Raw genomic sequence first — 17500 nt, 5'->3', positions numbered from 1 at the left:
CGGTTAAAATTCACACCTAGTGAGAGGGTGTAGGTGACGTTTTCGTGCATCCATCTGGTTAAAGGGGAACTTGGCAACTATTTCAACGTAATAAACCTGTTTAGAAATCATTTGGATGGTTAAATTACCTGTTCCGGTGAAAATGGTGACTTTTCCCGCTGCGCCTAGCGTCCCCAGGTGGAAAACCAATCTTGCAACATTGAGACTACCGTCCCGGAAAGAGAAGTGAGGAACAAGAAACTCGTTTTAAATCGTGTTTCTTACCTTGTAACATCCACATTGTCTGCCAAACTTATGCTAACCGTTTTGCTAGCTTGTAAACAAATCCATGTGCTTTATCGTTACCTTTTCCCACAGTTTGAAATAGCATAATGCACAATTTCTCCAGCAGAGGGGGAAATCCTGCCAAGTTTCCCTTTAAATCTGACTTAAATCCCAGTGTTATGATGGAGTGGCATAGTGCTGTGCAGAAAATCTCCGACCTGGAAAGATGCAGACATCATGGAGCTACTGAGGCCAGACAGCATTGTGATGGAACACATGAAGGGAACGGCAAGAGACGCGTTGATGTAGCCTAGAACCGCATCGCAAGGACAAAGGAATTCAAAAGACTGAATCATCATAAGCAGAAGGCGCTGAAAAGGCAGTAGCCTACAGCGACGTCGTTGACGACAATAACAGGAGTATTTAATAAATTGTTAGCCAACACAGTCGGTTTTCTGTTCATTGATAGCCTTCTCATGACCTCACTGCTGATATTTGTTGAGCATAAATATGCCTAGAGAAAATGAAAACGAAGAAAACCCAACTTTGTTCCAAGCTCCTTACGTAAATGCAATAGACACATGGGGAGAGGATGCTTTTGGAAAAATAAACCATGAAAAAACGAACCACTTTACTGTTATGTTTGTTTGTTGCTTAAAAACGTTGTATATGATGGCCTTGAAGTCTTGAGTTAGCCTACTGAATTGGCTGGTACCATGCATGCTCTCTCCAACACAAACCAGATTTGGGGTTCCATAGCCAAGTAATTCTGCTACATAACGCACACATACAAATACTGTACAGGTCAATTTTAAGTGCACACTTACATGACTACTTCACGTATTAGCCTACGCACAATATATTTTTATTCTTTAGCTTACATAATGCATATACACTTTGTAAACAAACAGCAGCTGTGACTGCGTCATATCTTGCCTCTTGTGAACTCTACAAGCCCCCACCCCTCACTCGACAACCACACGGAGGTTCTGTAATGTGCGTGTATGTCGTTCACACATAGGTCCGTATAAGGTCCGCAGGTTAGCATCATATCTGAATCATCCGAAGGGTAGGACCTCCGTTTGAGAAACCTCCGCATATACTCCGGAGGTTATATCTGAAAGTGCTTACAGACACACTCACTCTCACAGTCACTCACACACACACACTCATACAGCCTCCCTCTACCATTCTATTAAATGATCTCTCTCTCTCTCTCCCCCCCTCTCTCCCTCTCTCTCCATCCCTCCATTCCCAGGATCCCCTTGTGCACTCTGATTAATCAGCACCTGTGTGCGCTGGCGCGTAAGTTCCCGCAGACCAAGTTCCTGAAGTCCATCTCCACCACGTGCATTCCCAACTACCCTGACCGCAACCTGCCCACCGTCTTCGTCTACCGCAACGGAGAGATGAAGGCCCAGTTCATCGGAGCGCTCGTCTTCGGGGGCATGAACCTCAAAGTCAATGGTGAGAGAGAGAGAGATATGTATGTATGTGTGTTTCTTTGTGTGTGTACCGTATTTTCCGGACTATAAGTCGCTCCTGAGTGTAAGTCGCATCAGTCAAAAAATGCGTCATGAGCAGGAAAAAAACATATATAAGTCGCACCGGACTATAAGTCGCATTTAATTAGAAATGTATTTCACAAAATCCAAAACCAATTAAAAAAGATTAATGAAGATGAAGGAGTGAAGGCAGCCAAGAGGAGGGCAGGAAGGTAATTGCAAATCAAAAGATTCACTGAAAGAAAATGCCATGAGGTGCACCAAAATGTATCTAAAATGTGGAGAATACAATGCAATCAAGCATTTTGGGCGATGTGGAGTCACAAGCTGGCAGCAGATTAAATGCTCATGATAGAGAAAAAGACGGTTTTAAAAGGACGTGACCTAAGCTGAGGCAAGTCATGGTAATAGGCCAATAGGCCCGACAGTATTTGTAAAGCAATTTACAAAAGATTCACAGAACAAAAATGCTGATGTGGTACATGAAAATGTAGCTAAAGATGTGGAGAATGCAATGCAATCAAGCATTTTGGACGATGTGGAGATACAAGCTGGCAGCAGATTAAATGCTCGAGAGAGAAAAAGATGCGGTTTTAAATTGACGTGCAGACCGAAGCTGCAGCAAGCAGGTGATATTTAGAAATGTATTTCACAAAATCCAAGACTAAGAACAGACAGACTATGTAACTGGACACATTGAGGCCAAAAATATTGAGAATTCTACAGGGAATGTTAATGAAGAAGGAGTGAATAGTGTCAAGAGGCAAGCCGTAGGCTGCTGACAAGGCCCGACGCTAATTGTAAAGCAATTTACAAAAAAATCACTGAACTCAAATGCTGATGTGGTACATGAAAATTTAGCTAAAAATGTGGAGAATGCAATGCAATCAATCATTTTGTACGATATATTGGCACAGGCTGGCATGCAGCAGAACAATTGCTTGGCGAGAAAAAAGATGCACATTTAAAGTGTCTAAATTCCAGCGGAATTATGGTATTGAATAAATTATTACTTAGTATTGAGCATAATAATAAAAGTCCCATAAATCTAGCCATCATAATGCGAGAGATTCCCACACATTTTACCCTGTACCCCGTCTGACAATATAATAATGGAGCGGCCTGAATGCGGGACTATTGACGGACCAACTCTGACTTCAATTGAACCCCATGCAGAGACACAAACACGCGCGCGCAGGACCACTTTGGGGGTGCCTCTGTTTCATTGCTCTCTCTCTCTCTCTCAGCAGGATTTGTCACCGCTGAAGTCAAATTATAGCCTAGGTGCTTCAACATCAACCGCTATCGACAGGAAAGGAAAACAGACATTTAGCGATCAGGAACCGTCAGGGAATTTTGCAAATACAGAAGCATGACCGCCTAGGCTATACCGTGAGAACATGGATGACTTCTCTATTTGACGCTCGACAGGGGCGTGAACAGACAGCTACAGACACGGAGCACATTAGGCCTACTTTCACTTTCTGTGCGTATTCATTACATGAAAGATAATTAGTAGCAAAACAGCGATCAAATATTACATGGCAGTGCGTTTTTGTTTTCAAATGTTTCCATGCATGTCTAGATAACAGGTGAGGGATGTTTAGGAGACTCAGAAATCCTCAAATTTAGGCTGCAAAAGCACAGCACCTTTATTTGGCCATGGCTTGTATTCGAGTCAGCTATAATATACCGGTAGTCCTTTATTTCTTTGCGCTTTTATTGTGAGACATAGGCCTACTTTTTTAGTTTGGAGCGGCATGGGTAGGCTATCAAAAAGCAGATGTTTAATTTGAGATTTAATTCACGTTTGGACTGTTGATTATATTGCTAAATATCGGACTGATGACCACTGAAATCTGTGGGGTATTTAATGGCTTACTACTATTAAGTTTCATAGTGTCGGGAATTTCGATTGCCATCCACTTATTGCGAGATAAGGTATCCGCGCTTTCATTCATTCGTATTACTGTGCTGCAAGGGAAACCTTATTCAGATAGCTAAAGATGTCTAAGATAGCCTAAATGTAGTTATTTTTTAAATGATGCATGATTTACTTTTTTATAAAATTCATAGGCTGATAGGCTGATGCCTGGCAGCCACAATTGTGTTTAAATGTAGGCTTCAGCCTCTAGCTCAGAAGGGTGCGCGCATGCTAATTAACTTGAGAGCAATGAGAGCAACGTGTTGGAGACTCATGGTGTAAATGACTTTTCATTGGCAACAATACCAACCAACAATATAAAATATTAAGAAGAGCTCTTTTATTAGTTAAATTGAAACAATATTATACTGGCTTTTATTTGTCCAAATCTGAGGCCCGCTATAAATAGAACTGCGCCATAATTTGACGATTTAGGTATGCACGTGTGTTTCAGGCGTAGTGCAAGCACTAATCTCTGACGGAAAGTGCACAGGACTTGTGCATTTGAGAGCGCTCTCTCGCGGCTGTAGACGCAATGTTTCACCTAGGGTTCATGTCAGTTAATATAAATTAACATTTAAAAACATGTTCAATTATATATTTTTTCATATATAAGTCGCACCTGACTATAAGTCGCAGGACCAGCCAAACTATGAAAAAAAGTGCGACTTATAGTCCGGAAAATACGGTATGTATGTGTGTTTCTTTGTGTGTGTATGTATGTGTGTTTCTCTGTCTGTGTGCACCGGGGATGGAAATTAGCACCCACCACCCTCCAAATGCAAAGGGTGAATTTGTGTGCAGGAGAATTTGGTCAACTTACCAGCCACTGTGGCGGGTAAATAAATAGAGCTAGCATAGCACAAATAGTCAGATCCGGTCTAATCATCAATGGTATTGACGGTTAAAAATAAGAAAGTGTCTGTAGGGATCATGTAACTGCCTATAAGGGTAAATCACACTTTTGTAATACATGATTTCATAAAAGGCCAAATACAAAATAAATGTGAAAATTATTAAGTTTCTTAAAGCTGAGTTGTGCTTAAATTGTTCAGTGCATGATTTCATAACAGGCCAAATAGAAAATAAATGCTAAATGTTAGATATAGCCTTGATACCTGTAAATATTTCAATCTGATGATGTACAGTATAGTAAGATCAAGTTGGATAGTTGGATTATAGAATGCTCCAGTACTCACACCAACAGAGTCTTAAAGGAGCCACACCACTCTTAGACACTATGGCATATGAATGTGGTTCTGTTGACCTTTTAGTTTTGCTGCTACTGTGCTTGGAGGACAGTTGGTAGCTGGTAGATCTGCTGTGGTAGATCGGTGGTGGTGGGACATGAGGGACATGAGTCAGATAGCTAAAGAGTGGTGCTGCCCTGTGATGGAGTTAGATGTGAGTTAGATTGTGTAAGAGTGGTGCTGCCACCATGAGGTGAAAGGAGAAATTGCATTTGGAACCTTTTATGATTTATTTATTCTGTTTGACGGTCCTAGCGGGCTCTATGAAATGTGGACATGTCTGCCTTATGTAATATTTATTCTGAATTGTGAACACTGTGTGTGTGTGTGTGTGTGTGTGTGTGTCCTACAGAACTGGAGTGGAAGCTGTCTGAATCGGGAGCAATAAAGACAGACTTGGAGGAGAATCCCCACAAGCAGATCCAAGACAAGCTCATGACGTCCATACGCTGCTCTGCAACGACCAAACACGACAGCTTATGACTGAACAAATGAGTTAGGATGACTGACACACACACACACACACACACACACACACACACGTAATGTCTATATTGTGCTCTATACCCAACAAATGAGTTAGGATGACTGACACACACACACACACACGTAATGTCTATATTGTGCTCTATACCCAACAAATGAGTTAGGATGACTGACACACACACACACACGTAATGTCTATATTGTGCTCTATACCCAACAAATGAGTTAGGATGACTGACACACACACACACACGTAATGTCTATATTGTGCTCTATACCCAACAAATGAGTTAGGATGACTGACACACACACACACACGTAATGTCTATATTGTGCTCTATACCCAACAAATGAGTTAGGATGACTGACACACACACACACACACACGTAATGTCTATATTGTGCTCTATACCCAACAAATGAGTTAGGATGACTGACACACACACACACACGTAATGTCTATATTGTGCTCTATACCCAACAAATGAGTTAGGATGACTTCTGATGACTCTGGCTCAACACACACACACACACACGTAATGTCTATATTGTGCTCTATACCCAACAAATGAGTTAGGATGACTGACACACACACACAGGATATGTGTGTCGACACCATGGAAACGGTTTTGTATGAATCCCTATAAAGTTGGTCCCACAGATAAAGGACTGTTTTTCTGAACTGCTGTTGTCACTGTGTGATGTGTCAAGTGTGTGTGTGTATGTGGTGTGTGTGTGGACCCTGATGCAGTAGAGCTTACATTAAGGCCGTGCCAGGTATTTCATGGAGAGTATGACTGATCATGCAGAAAAGCCTTTTCTATTGTTTCCAATGGCCAGGTGAGGCCTTTAGCGATCTCATAGCCAGGTGAGGCCGTTAGCGATCTCATGGCCAGGTGAGTGAGGCCTTTGCGATCTCATGGCCAGGTGAGGCCGTTAGCCAGGTGAGGCCGTTAGCGATCTCATGGCCAGGTGAGGCCGTTAGCGATCTCATAGCCAGGTGAGGCCGTTAGCATCACATGGCCAGGTGAGGCCAATAGCGATCACATGGCCAGTTGAGGCCGTTAGCAATGTCATAATTGAGCGAGCTGTTCTAAATAATAACGATGACTGAATGGCCAGGTGAGGCCGTTAGCGATCTGTTCTAAATAATAACGATGACTGAAATCACCCAAATGGCCCTGATCAATATCTGACCAAAAATAATTAATGCGTAGCAAGATGGGTCGTCCTAGTTCATGTCTATGAGGGCAAAGTGGAGTTCAGTCAGAGATGGCGCTGATTCAGTTCCCGCCTGCACAGGGGCGTGTCACTGACGTATGACTGACATTTGAACTCCTCGGTTCCACTCTAGACAGAAGCCGGAGTACAAAGCAAACTTGGTGTACACCTTCATTAATATTTTCTCCTGACTGGAGGGTCATACTGTCATGGCATTCTCCTGAAATGGGGAGGAGGGTTTGGAGATCATGATACCGTGTCCGAAATGTGCATCCATTGCTCAGAAAAATAAGGCTTTGACAAATTCTGCCATAGACCTCAGTGTAAAAAGGGAGCCCGATCTCTGCATAAATGGGGGATAGCGCCCCCCCGCTACCCTATTTGCATACATTTCCAGGGACAGGAAATGGCCTCAGGAAGTGTCTTCGTAATCAATCGTAAACGAAGATACTTCTTGAGAGGCCATTTCCTGTGTTGTTGTGACAGTATGACCCTCCAGTCGGGAGAAAATCAACATTAATGAAGGTTTACACCAAGTTTGCTTTGTACTCCGGCTTCTGTCTGGCGTGGAACCGAGGCGTTCAAACGTCAGTCATACGTCAGTGACACACCCCTGTGCAGGCGGGAACTGAACTCCACTTTGCCCTCATATGGTGCATTCAGAGCACCTCGGAATGACAAGGACCGCCCCCATGGCTACTTTGTTTTTCCGACAGCAAGTGTTCATGTGCTTTGCGTGTGACAAACACGGATGCCACAACAAAGGTTAAAACATACACTCACTAATCCTAAACAAACAACTGTATTTGCTTAAAATATAGTGTAAGATGCTTCTGAAAGAAAGATATGCAGCTTTCAAGTGATAAAAAGGGCAAATTCCCAAGTTCACATGAAAACTGTTGGACATGAAAGGCCACATGGACTACAAACGAACTACAACGTGACGACAAAAGTGATGACGAGCCCCTAACTGGGCAACTCTGTTAGCAAAATCTAGCCCCAGTTTCCGACCTCTGACTCACACATTAAGTGACGTGAATGACGCGGAATGATGATGTTTTTACTCAGAGAAAGGTTTTTCCGAAGCCCATGAACGCTAGGATAGACATGAACCCATCTTGCTGCGCATTAATTATCTTTGGTACAGCTCTGGAAACAATTAAGAGACCACTGCACATTTTACTGATGTCATAATTAAGAGACCAATGCACATTTTACTGATGTCATAATTAAGAGACCAATGCACATTTTACTGATGTCATCCTATGGTTGCTGAGTGACATTCTCTCTCAGAATAAGAAAATAAGTTGACAGTCATATTCCAAATTAAAATACCACTGCAAATTTTAATATGACTGTCAACTCATTAGATGTCACTCAGCAATCGTAGGATGACATCAAAAATATGGCCAGTTTTCTTAAGAACATACCCAGCAGGATTAATTGGCTATTCATGATACGTTTGATTGAAATTAGTGCCTGTGATTATAGACAGTCAATAGCTACTTTCAGACAGGTCATCTGCAGTATATGCCAATCTTTGTCAAACGGATGTCCGACCCTTTGGGTGATTCAGACATGATCCTTACATGCGGACATCATGCAGATGTCACACATTACGTGCGTGGGTGTCAGTCACATATAAACAGAGTCTCCGTGTGGTTGATTGAGGGGTGGCGGCTTGGCTAATAAAATGTATTGTATTATAATAAACAATATCGCTTCGTTCAGATGTCAGCTCATTTGCATAATGTCTGTCAAATACTTGGAGGCCATTTCCACTAGTCTGACAGCAGCTGGAGAGTGATTGGCTGGCTACTGGGGAAAGCAAATGAACTGGCAAAAGACTAGTGAGAAAAGGTATCTGGACTGTGGCCTACAAATCAAGAAAAGGATATAAAAAAGATATCCAAAGATTTGAACGTCCTAATCAGTAGGCTCAAGGTGGGGCGGTGGTAGTGTAGTGGTTAAAGGAATTATCCGGAGTAAAATGCACTTTAGATCAATTTACGGATGATTGGGAGTACATACGTTGAGTTGACATCAAAATCATGTCATTCGGATGTGTTTTGAGAAAGTTCGATTTTACCGTTTTTAGTCAAAACTCGTTAGCCTGGAAATGACCAGGGCATGTCATTTCGCCGCTACAAAACGCTATTTTTATGCCTCTTCTACGGTTCCAAACAACATTACACTTACATGGTAGTGAGTAGAGGGTCCCTAAAGCCAAACCGAAGTATCCCGAGGTCTTTATGTGGTCGGATAGAGAGTCCAGAATGAATTTCATCAAGCCAGTACCTTTCGAAATGTTGCTGCTGCAGCTAGCATCTTTAGGGGAAAGTCTGTAGAGTCGATTGCATCAACGTCGTTAAGTTGCGACATCCGCCACGTGACATTTCAAAATTCCAACCTGTTAGTAAGCTAGGGTTTGCTGTTGCATACAACTTCATTTCAATTTCGAAAGAAATACTGGACTATGTTTTAAAAAAAAAAAAAAAAAAAAAGGGCGACAAAATTGTGAATTTCCGGAGCGTGTTACTCCACCCTCGGCAATCGACTCCTACAGACTTTCCCTAAAGATGCCAGCTGCAGCAGCAACATTTTCGAAAGGTACTGGCTTGATGAAATTCATTCTGGACTCCCTATCCGAAAATGACATGCCCTTGTCATTTCCAGGCTAACAAGTTTTGACTAAAAACGGTAAAATCGAACTTTCTCAAAACACATCCGAATGACATGATTTTGATGTCAACTCAACGTATGTACTCCCAATCATCCGTAAATTGATCTAAAGTGCATTTTACTCCGGATAATTCCTTTAAAGGGAAACTTGGCAGGATTTCCCCCTCTGCTGGAGAAATTGTGCATTATGCTATTTCGAAACTGTGGGAAAAGGTAACGATAAAGCACATGGATTTGTTTACAAGCTAGCAAAACGGTTAGCATAAGTTCGGCAGACAATGTGGATGTTACAAGGTAAGAAACACGATTTAAAACGAGTTTCTTGTTTCTCACTTCTCTTTCCGGGACGGTAGTCTCAATGTTGCAAGGTTGGTTTTCCGCCTGGGGACGCTAGGGGCAGCGGGAAAAGTCCCCATTTTCACCGGAACAGGTCATTTAACCATCCAAATGATTTCTAAACGGGTTTATTACCTTGAAATAGTTGCCAAGTACCCCTTTAAGGAGCTGGGCTAGTGTGCAGTAGTAGTGTACTGTAGGGCGGTGGTAGCGTAGTGGTTAAGGAACTGGGCTAGCTAGCGTGCAGTAGCCTGAAAGTTGTTGGTTCTATAGACCTCTGAAGTTCGCCTACAAAAAATAACCAAAACGGCCATCTTTGCCCATATAAGGAGATCCGGTTATTAATTGACGCTAACTACCTATGGCTAGCCTGGGTGCCATAGATATCGGATGTCAAAGATGGCAGCTTTTTTGTAGGCGAACTTCAGAGGTCTATTCCCGGCTTCCCTTCTATCTGTTCAGTTCTGTTATGCTGTTTCCTGTCAGTTTTGTTATGCTGTTTCCTGTCAGTTCTGTTATGCTGTTGTTGCTGTTTCCTGTCAGTTCAGTTATGCTGTTGTTGCTGTTTCCTGCCAGTTCTGTTATGCTGTTTCCTGTCAGTTCTGTTATGCTGTTGTTGCTGTTTCCTGTCAGTTCTGTTATGCTGTTTCCTGTCAGTTCTGTTATGCTGTTGTTGCTGTTTCCTGCCAGTTCTGTTATGCTGTTGTTGCTGTTTTCTGTCAGTTCTGTTATGCTGCTGTTGCTGTTTCCTGTCAGTTCTGTTATGCTGTTGTTGCTGTTTCCTGCCAGTTCTGTTATGCTGTTGTTGCTGTTTCCTGTCAGTTCTGTTATGCTGTTGTTGCTGTTTCCTGTCAGTTCTGTTGTGCTGTTTCCTGTCAGTTCTGTTATGCTGTTGTTGCTGTTTCCTGTCAGTTCTGTTATGCTGTTGTTGCTGTTTCCTGTCAGTTCTGTTATTCTGTTTCCTGTCAGTTCTGTTATGCTGTTGTTGCTGTTTCCTGTCAGTTCTGTTGTGCTGTTTCCTGTCAGTTCTGTTATGCTGTTGTTGCTGTTTCCTGCCAGTTCTGTTATGCTGTTGTTGCTGTTTCCTGTCAGTTCTGTTATGCTGCTGTTGCTGTTTCCTGTCAGTTCTGTTATGCTGTTTCCTGTCAGTTCTGTTATGCTGTTGTTGCTGTTTCCTGTCAGTTCTGTTATGCTGTTGTTGCTGTTTCCTGCCAGTTCTGTATAATATTTGCTCCTCTGTAAAGTGAGCTTGGGTTTGAGAAAGACACAAAGTAGTGTGTGTGTGTGTGTGTTGTGAGATACAGTATAGGCACCAGGCCATCTGATGCAGTACAGCTTTATGTGAGATGGAGGTGTGTGTGTTTGTGTGTGTGTGTGTGTGAGAGAGAGAGAGGCAGACTAAGGAGCATCAGTATCACAGAGGGGGAGTTCAGTCCAACACTTTATTTTCCATCGACACAGTGTGTGTGTGTGTGTGTCTTCAGGAGTGTTTGTGTGGATCTTCAGGAGTGTGTGTGTTCAAGACTGTGTGTGTGTGTGTGTGTGCTGGTGCTCTGTCACTGAAGAGTTGACGAATAACCACTTCTCCTGGTCAGCCCTGAACCCTGAGAGAACCGAGGGACTTCTGCAGAAGGAGGGGAGGAGGAGAGGAGGAGAGAGGGGAGGAGGGGAGAGAAGAGGAGAGGAGAGGGGAGGAGAGGAGAGAAGAGGAGAGGAGAGGAGGAGAGGAGAGGGAGGGAGAGGAGAGGGTTGTCATTAACGGGTCGTCATGGAGATGAGGCTCTAGTCTTCTGCTTCAGCAAAGCTTCTTTAGGGGTCTCTACAAAATACACACACACACACATTAATACAGTCTTCTGCTTCAGCAAAGCTTCTTTAGCAAATACACACACACACACATTAATACAGTATTCTGCTTCAGCAAAGCTTCTTTAGGCGCCTCTACAAAATACACACACACACACATAGCTACTCTCAGAAATTCAAACATACATACATATAGTATCTCTATGCAACTTTTAAAAACACACAAATAAACACACACAGCTTGAACATACAGTATGGTGATGTCTACCCCCCCTAAGAGTGTTTCGTACTCTATGCTAACAGTGGTCTATACCAGTGGTTTTCAAAGTGGGGGCCGCGACGGGGTGCCAGGGGGGCCTCAGCAAGTTGGAAGGAAAAATAAAAGTGACAAATAAATACATTTGAAAATTTTAAAATATACCTATTACTATGACGGTTGTTATACAATGCCATTTTAATAATGTGTCGCATATCTGAACATTATCTTTTCCATGATAATGACTGGGAATAATAGTAGATTGATAGCTCTCATATAGCAGAAAGCCCCAAATACAATTTTTACACACTGTATGCTCCATCGCAAAGTGCTTGTGGCTAAAATAATTATTAGGATTAGCTTAATGTATTTTTACATTTGCCGTAGTATTGTCGATGGGTTTAATAACACATCAAGGGGGTCCTTGGCCAGAACTTAGTGGTATTTGGAGGGCCTTGTCGTGGAAAAGTTTGGGAACCCCTGCTCTATACAATACGGTGATGTCTACCCCACTAAGAGTGTTTCCTACTCTATGCTAACCGTGCAGATGAACATACAGTATGGTTATGTCTACCCCACTAAGAGTGTTTCCTACTCTATGCTAACCGTGCAGATGAACATACAGTATGGTTATGTCTACCCCACTAAGAGTGTTTCCTACTATAGTGATATGTGAATGTATGGGCCACCATAGTGGCACCCCTGTGATGTCATACGTACACGTTGAAATAAACCGGCAGTTCGATGAGTGCAACCTATATGGTAGTCACGCGTATTGTCTCCGCACATGACATGGTGTCAGAAGTGACCGATTTACCAACCGATAAGTGAGAATGGCAAAGTTAGGACCTCCTGAGAAGTTCGATTTCACCCGTCCTGGTGAATGGCCGATGTGGCGTCGTCGTTTTGATCGTTATCGAGTGGCAACGAAACTGGACCGTGATAGTGGCAAAGTACAGGTGAACACACTTCTCTATGCGATGGGAAAGGATGCAGAGGCTATCTACGAGTCGTTTGTATTTGGCACCCTTGAAGACGACGATGAAGTAAGGCCTGAAATGAACTATGACATAGTGATTGAAAAGTTTCACGAGCACTTTGTGCCGAAGAGAAATGTGATACACGAAATGGGCTTTCATAAAGCGTGTTCAAAAGCCGGTGAGCCTGTGGAAGCTTTTATCAGAAGCTTGTATGAGTTAGCACAATACTGCGAGTTTGGGAGGAACAAAGACGAGCAAATCAGGGATAGGCTCGTGATTGGCATCTCTGACACAGAAGTTTCAGAGAAGTTGCAGTTAGAGCCAGAACTGTCGCTGGAGAAAGCTATTCAAATAACTCGTCAGTGTGAACAAATTAAACAGCAAAATGTGACCTTGCGTGCCGACTGCTCAGTGGATGGCAATCCAATGGAAGGGATGGCGGGAAAGATAGGTCGCAGTGGCAGAAAGGAGACGACAGCTGTGAGTTTGCTTGTTTGCGTTGCAACAGACGGCATGGGAACACACGCCCCTGCCCAGCTAAAAATAAGAGATCCAACAAATGCAACAAATTAGGACACTTCCAAGCTGTTTGCCAAAGTAAAACACTAAAAGAAGTGAACGTCATGTCTGACAGTATAGACTCAGAGTACAGTGAAGATGCCTTTTTTGTTGGTGCTGTGATGGAGATGACGCCAGACGTGATTGAGCAGCCTGACCCTGAAAATGAGTGGCTCGTGGAGTTGGATGTGAATGGTAGTAAAAAATTTACACTGGTGCAGATATCACAGTAATGTCACAGACTGCTTTCAATAGACTAGCACAGCGCCCACGATTGGTCATGACTGGGCCAAAACCTTGCATTACTAGTCCAGGAGGAGAGGTACAATGTGTAGGCAGGTTCCTTGCTACAAGTCTATACAAGGGACAGCGTTATGAATACTGGGTGACTGTCATAAAGGGGGCGTACTCTCATAATCTGCTGGGACGCAGTGTTGCTAAGCGAATGGGCCTGGTGATGAGAGTCAATGCCATTGCAGTTGATCTCCTAGGTGATGTGTTTGGGGACATTGGACTGTTCAAGTGTGAGCCAGTGAAGATCGAGTTGAAGCCTGATGCGGAGCCCTACTCCCTGATGACGCCGCGTCGCATCCCGTTTCCGCTACTTCCAAAAGCTGAATTAAGGCGCATGCTGTCTCTGGGCATAATTGAGGAGGTCACAGACCCCACGGATTGGTGTGCCCCGATGGTTCCTGTCGAGAAGAAAAACAAAGATCAAGTAAGAGTGTTTGTAGACTTAAAACGTCTGAACAAAGCCGTACGCCGCGAGAGGTACATTTTGCCCACTCTTGAAGATATAGCTCCAAAGCTGGCTGGAGCGAAAATATTCTCCACACTTGACGCATCATGCGGATTCTGGCAAATCCCGTTGGAGGTGAATAGTCGCAAACTGACAACATTTATTACTCCCATTGGGAGGTTCTGTTTCCGTAGGCTCCCTTTCGGAATAACGTCAGCTCCAGAAATTTTTCAAAGACAGATGTCCACACTGCTAAAGGACCACGAAGGGGTTGTCGTTGTGATGGACAATATCCTGGTGTATGGAGCCACGACCGAAGAGCATGATCGTTGCCTGAATGCAGTTTTAAAAACTATTAAAGACAGTGGACTGAAACTGAACAAGGCCAAATGTCACATTGGCAAGTCAGAGATTCAGTATTTTGGCCACCTCATCGGTGCAGATGGCCTAAGGCCTGACCCAAGCAAGGTGAAGGCAATCACCCAAATGGCCAGACCAACAAGCGTTGAGGAACTACGTCAGGTCCTGGGGCTCATCAACTACGTCGGGAGATTCCTGCCAGATCTCTCCACAAAGTTGCATCCGATCACTGATCTCCTGAAGAGGGCAAACGACTGGGTCTGGAGTGAAGCACAAGAAAGAGCGTTTGAGTGTGTCAAAGCCATGCTTGTGTCAGCCCCTGCTCTGGCATACTACGAAGCCAACAGAAAGACTGTTGTAAGTGCAGACGCGAGCAGCTATGGCCTAGGGGCTGCGCTAATGCAAGAACATGAGGGTGAATGGAAGCCAGTGGCATTCTGTTCTCGTACTCTGTCAGAGGCCGAGAAAAGGTACTCACAAATTGAAAAGGAGTGCCTGGCGTGTGTATGGGCCTGCGAGAGGTTTGCCCGCTACGTACAAGGCATGGACAGTTTTCACGTGCACACAGACCACAAACCTCTTGTGCCACTTATTAATACTTACGACTTAGACAAGGCTCCTCCCAGGTGTCAGAGGCTTCTCATGCGTCTTCTTCGTTTCAATGTGGTGGCCGAGCACATCCCGGGGAAGCAGCTTGTCATTGCCGACACGCTGTCCAGACAGCCTTTGTCTGAGGTGAGTGATGGGGAACTGGAGCACGAGGTACAGGCCTATGTGGAATCAGTTGTTGACAATGCCCCAGTCTCATCGCAAAGACTCAGAGAGATCCGCATGGCTACTCAGCATGACAGCGAGCTGCCACAGATCATCGCCTTTATCAGGAATGGATGGCCACCCAAGTCACGGGTGCTTCCGTCTCTACAGCCTTATTTTTCTGCTAGGGCTCACCTCTCCGAAATAGATGGGCTAGTGCTTTATCAGGATAGGATCGTCATTCCAGCGGTGCTAAGATCTGCCATGCTGGAGCGGATCCATGAAGGACACCAGGGCCTAACCAGGTGCCGTGCACGAGCAAGGATGTCAGTTTGGTGGCCACGTATCAGTGGTGAGATAACACAGAAAGTCTCGGCATGCCGATTCTGCATTGAAAACAGACCCACTCAGCGGCGTGAGCCACTACTCACCACAGCCCTACCAGAGGGCCCATGGCAGCGCGTTGCAGTGGACCTCTGCGAACTGGAGAAACAGAATTACCTGGTAGTCATGGACTATTACTCAAGAGACCTCGAAATAGCTCATCTTTCCTCCACATCAAGTGTTCAAGTTATTAATAGGCTCAAAGGCATGTTCGTGAGATGGGGAATACCACTTGAACTGGTGAGTGACAACGGCACACAGTTTACATCTGGGGAGTTAAAAGACTTCAGTGAGAAGTATGGCTTTGTCCACACCACAACTAGCCCCCACTATCCCCAGGCGAACGGTGCTGCAGAACGGGCTGTTCAGACGGCCAAGCACATCCTGAAACAGCCCGATCCACATCTTGCTCTGTTATGTTACAGAGCTACCCCCAGTGCAGCGACCGGCGTGAGCCCAGCTCAGCTCATGACTGGGACACGTATCAGAACTACACTTCCCATGTGGGAAGAGAAGCTACAGCCTGCCCCTGTTGATAGACAGCTGGTTCAGGAAAGAGATGCACAGGCAAAGTCATCCTACCAGTTCTACTATGACCGCCGCCACTCCGCATGTCCACTTCCACCACTCCATCAGGGTCAGGACGTCAGAGTCAAGATTGATGGGGAGAAGGGGTGGAAAACTCCTGCCAAAGTCATTGGCCGGTGCAAAGAGCCCCGGTCTTATCTGGTGAAGATGGACAGCGGTGCAGTGCAAAGAGCCCCGGTCTTATCTGGTGAAGATGGACAGCGGTGCAGTGCAAAGAGCCCCGGTCTTATCTGGTGAAGATGGACAGCGGTGCAGTGCTGCGTCGCAATCGCCGTCACCTACAGGCTGTGCCAGAGGCTTCAGATCTGCCTGACCAACAGGAGCTGCAGGCCGAGAGACCTACACCACTGCCAAGTGAGCTGTCCCCTGCAGCCAGTCCTGCCCTCAGCGACAAGCCACCAGACCAGACAGCTCCAGACCGCGCCATGGAGAATGCATCCCACATACACCAACGCACGGTGGGCTACAGGTGACTTCCAGAGGCCGTGAGATTAGACTCCCGTACAGGTATAGAGACACTTAGTTCAGGCCTGCCGTTTTATGCTTGTTTGAAAAAAATAAAAATAGGTGGGTTTTGGTGTGAAAGGACACAGTTCGTAAATGTCACTAAGTTGACAGTATTGATATTGTTATTGATGATTGTTTCAACTGTTTTCTGCTGACATACAGTTATTATAAATGATCCTCTCTTGGGTTATGACATGGAACTGTGGGAAAAGACTGTATGGCTGTTGCCGAAGTAAAACGCCCATGGACTGTTCAACCTGTTGAGAGTAATAGGAGCAGCAACTATCGAGGGCAGAATAATCCCTACGTTGCTGTGGATGGCGGGCAGTCTACCCCAAAATCCTAGTTATTGTGGTTTCACTATGTTATTGGAAATTATACCAGTTCTGTCCTTCAAGAGATTCCTCAACAACTTAAGGGGGGGAAATGTAGTGATATGTGAATGTATGGGCCACCGTAGTGGCACCCCTGTGATGTCATACGTACACGTTGAAATAAACCGGCAGTTCGATGAATGCAACCTATATGGTAGTCACGCGTATTGTCTCCGCACATGACACCTACTCTATGCTAACCGTGCAGATGAACATACAGTATGGTTATGTCTACCCCACTAGGGAGTGTTTCCTACTCTATGCTAACCGTGCAGATGTCAGTGTCTGTAGAGGGCATCCTTCCATCTGCAGCCAGTGACTGCATTAACCATTTTTATTACACGGCTCTTCATAATGCTGTAGAATGCTCCATTTGTATTACACGGCTATACAGAACTCAACGACCGGAAAAAACTGGCAGCCTTAACAATTCTGCTGTGAAACCAGGGGAGCAGGGCCTACTGGTTAGCGCTTCGGACTTGTAACTGGAGGGATTCGGACTTGTAACCGGAAACGGGTTTCAGTCC

The 17500-nt window shown here is 44.6% G+C and overlaps 2 protein-coding genes across 2 annotated transcripts in view; both read left to right on the top strand.

Annotated features, from left to right (window-relative positions):
* pdcl3 (phosducin-like 3) overlaps positions 1–5426 on the top strand; it is an 18544-nt gene extending 13118 nt beyond the window's left edge. The window contains exons 5-6 of the mRNA XM_048239435.1: positions 1523–1731; positions 5296–5426. Of these exons, the coding sequence (XP_048095392.1) occupies positions 1523–1731; positions 5296–5426 (340 nt within the window). The remainder of the gene's footprint in view (positions 1–1522; positions 1732–5295) is intronic.
* An 8287-nt stretch (positions 5427–13713) lies between these two features.
* LOC125292224 (uncharacterized protein K02A2.6-like) lies at positions 13714–16329 on the top strand. The gene has a single exon (XM_048239434.1). The coding sequence runs from the start codon at positions 13714–13716 to the stop codon at positions 16327–16329; it is 2616 nt and encodes an 871-aa protein (XP_048095391.1).
* The last annotated feature ends 1171 nt before the right edge of the window (positions 16330–17500 follow it).

This window comes from Alosa alosa, chromosome 3 (assembly GCF_017589495.1).
Source record: "Alosa alosa isolate M-15738 ecotype Scorff River chromosome 3, AALO_Geno_1.1, whole genome shotgun sequence".
Lineage (NCBI taxonomy): Eukaryota > Metazoa > Chordata > Actinopteri > Clupeiformes > Clupeidae > Alosa > Alosa alosa.
This window is presented reverse-complemented; position numbering and strand designations above follow the sequence as displayed.

Coding starts and splice junctions, on each gene's coding strand:
- LOC125292224 (XM_048239434.1), top strand. CDS start 13,714: ATGGGCCTGGTGATGAGAGTCAATGCCATTGCAGTTGATCTCCTAGGT.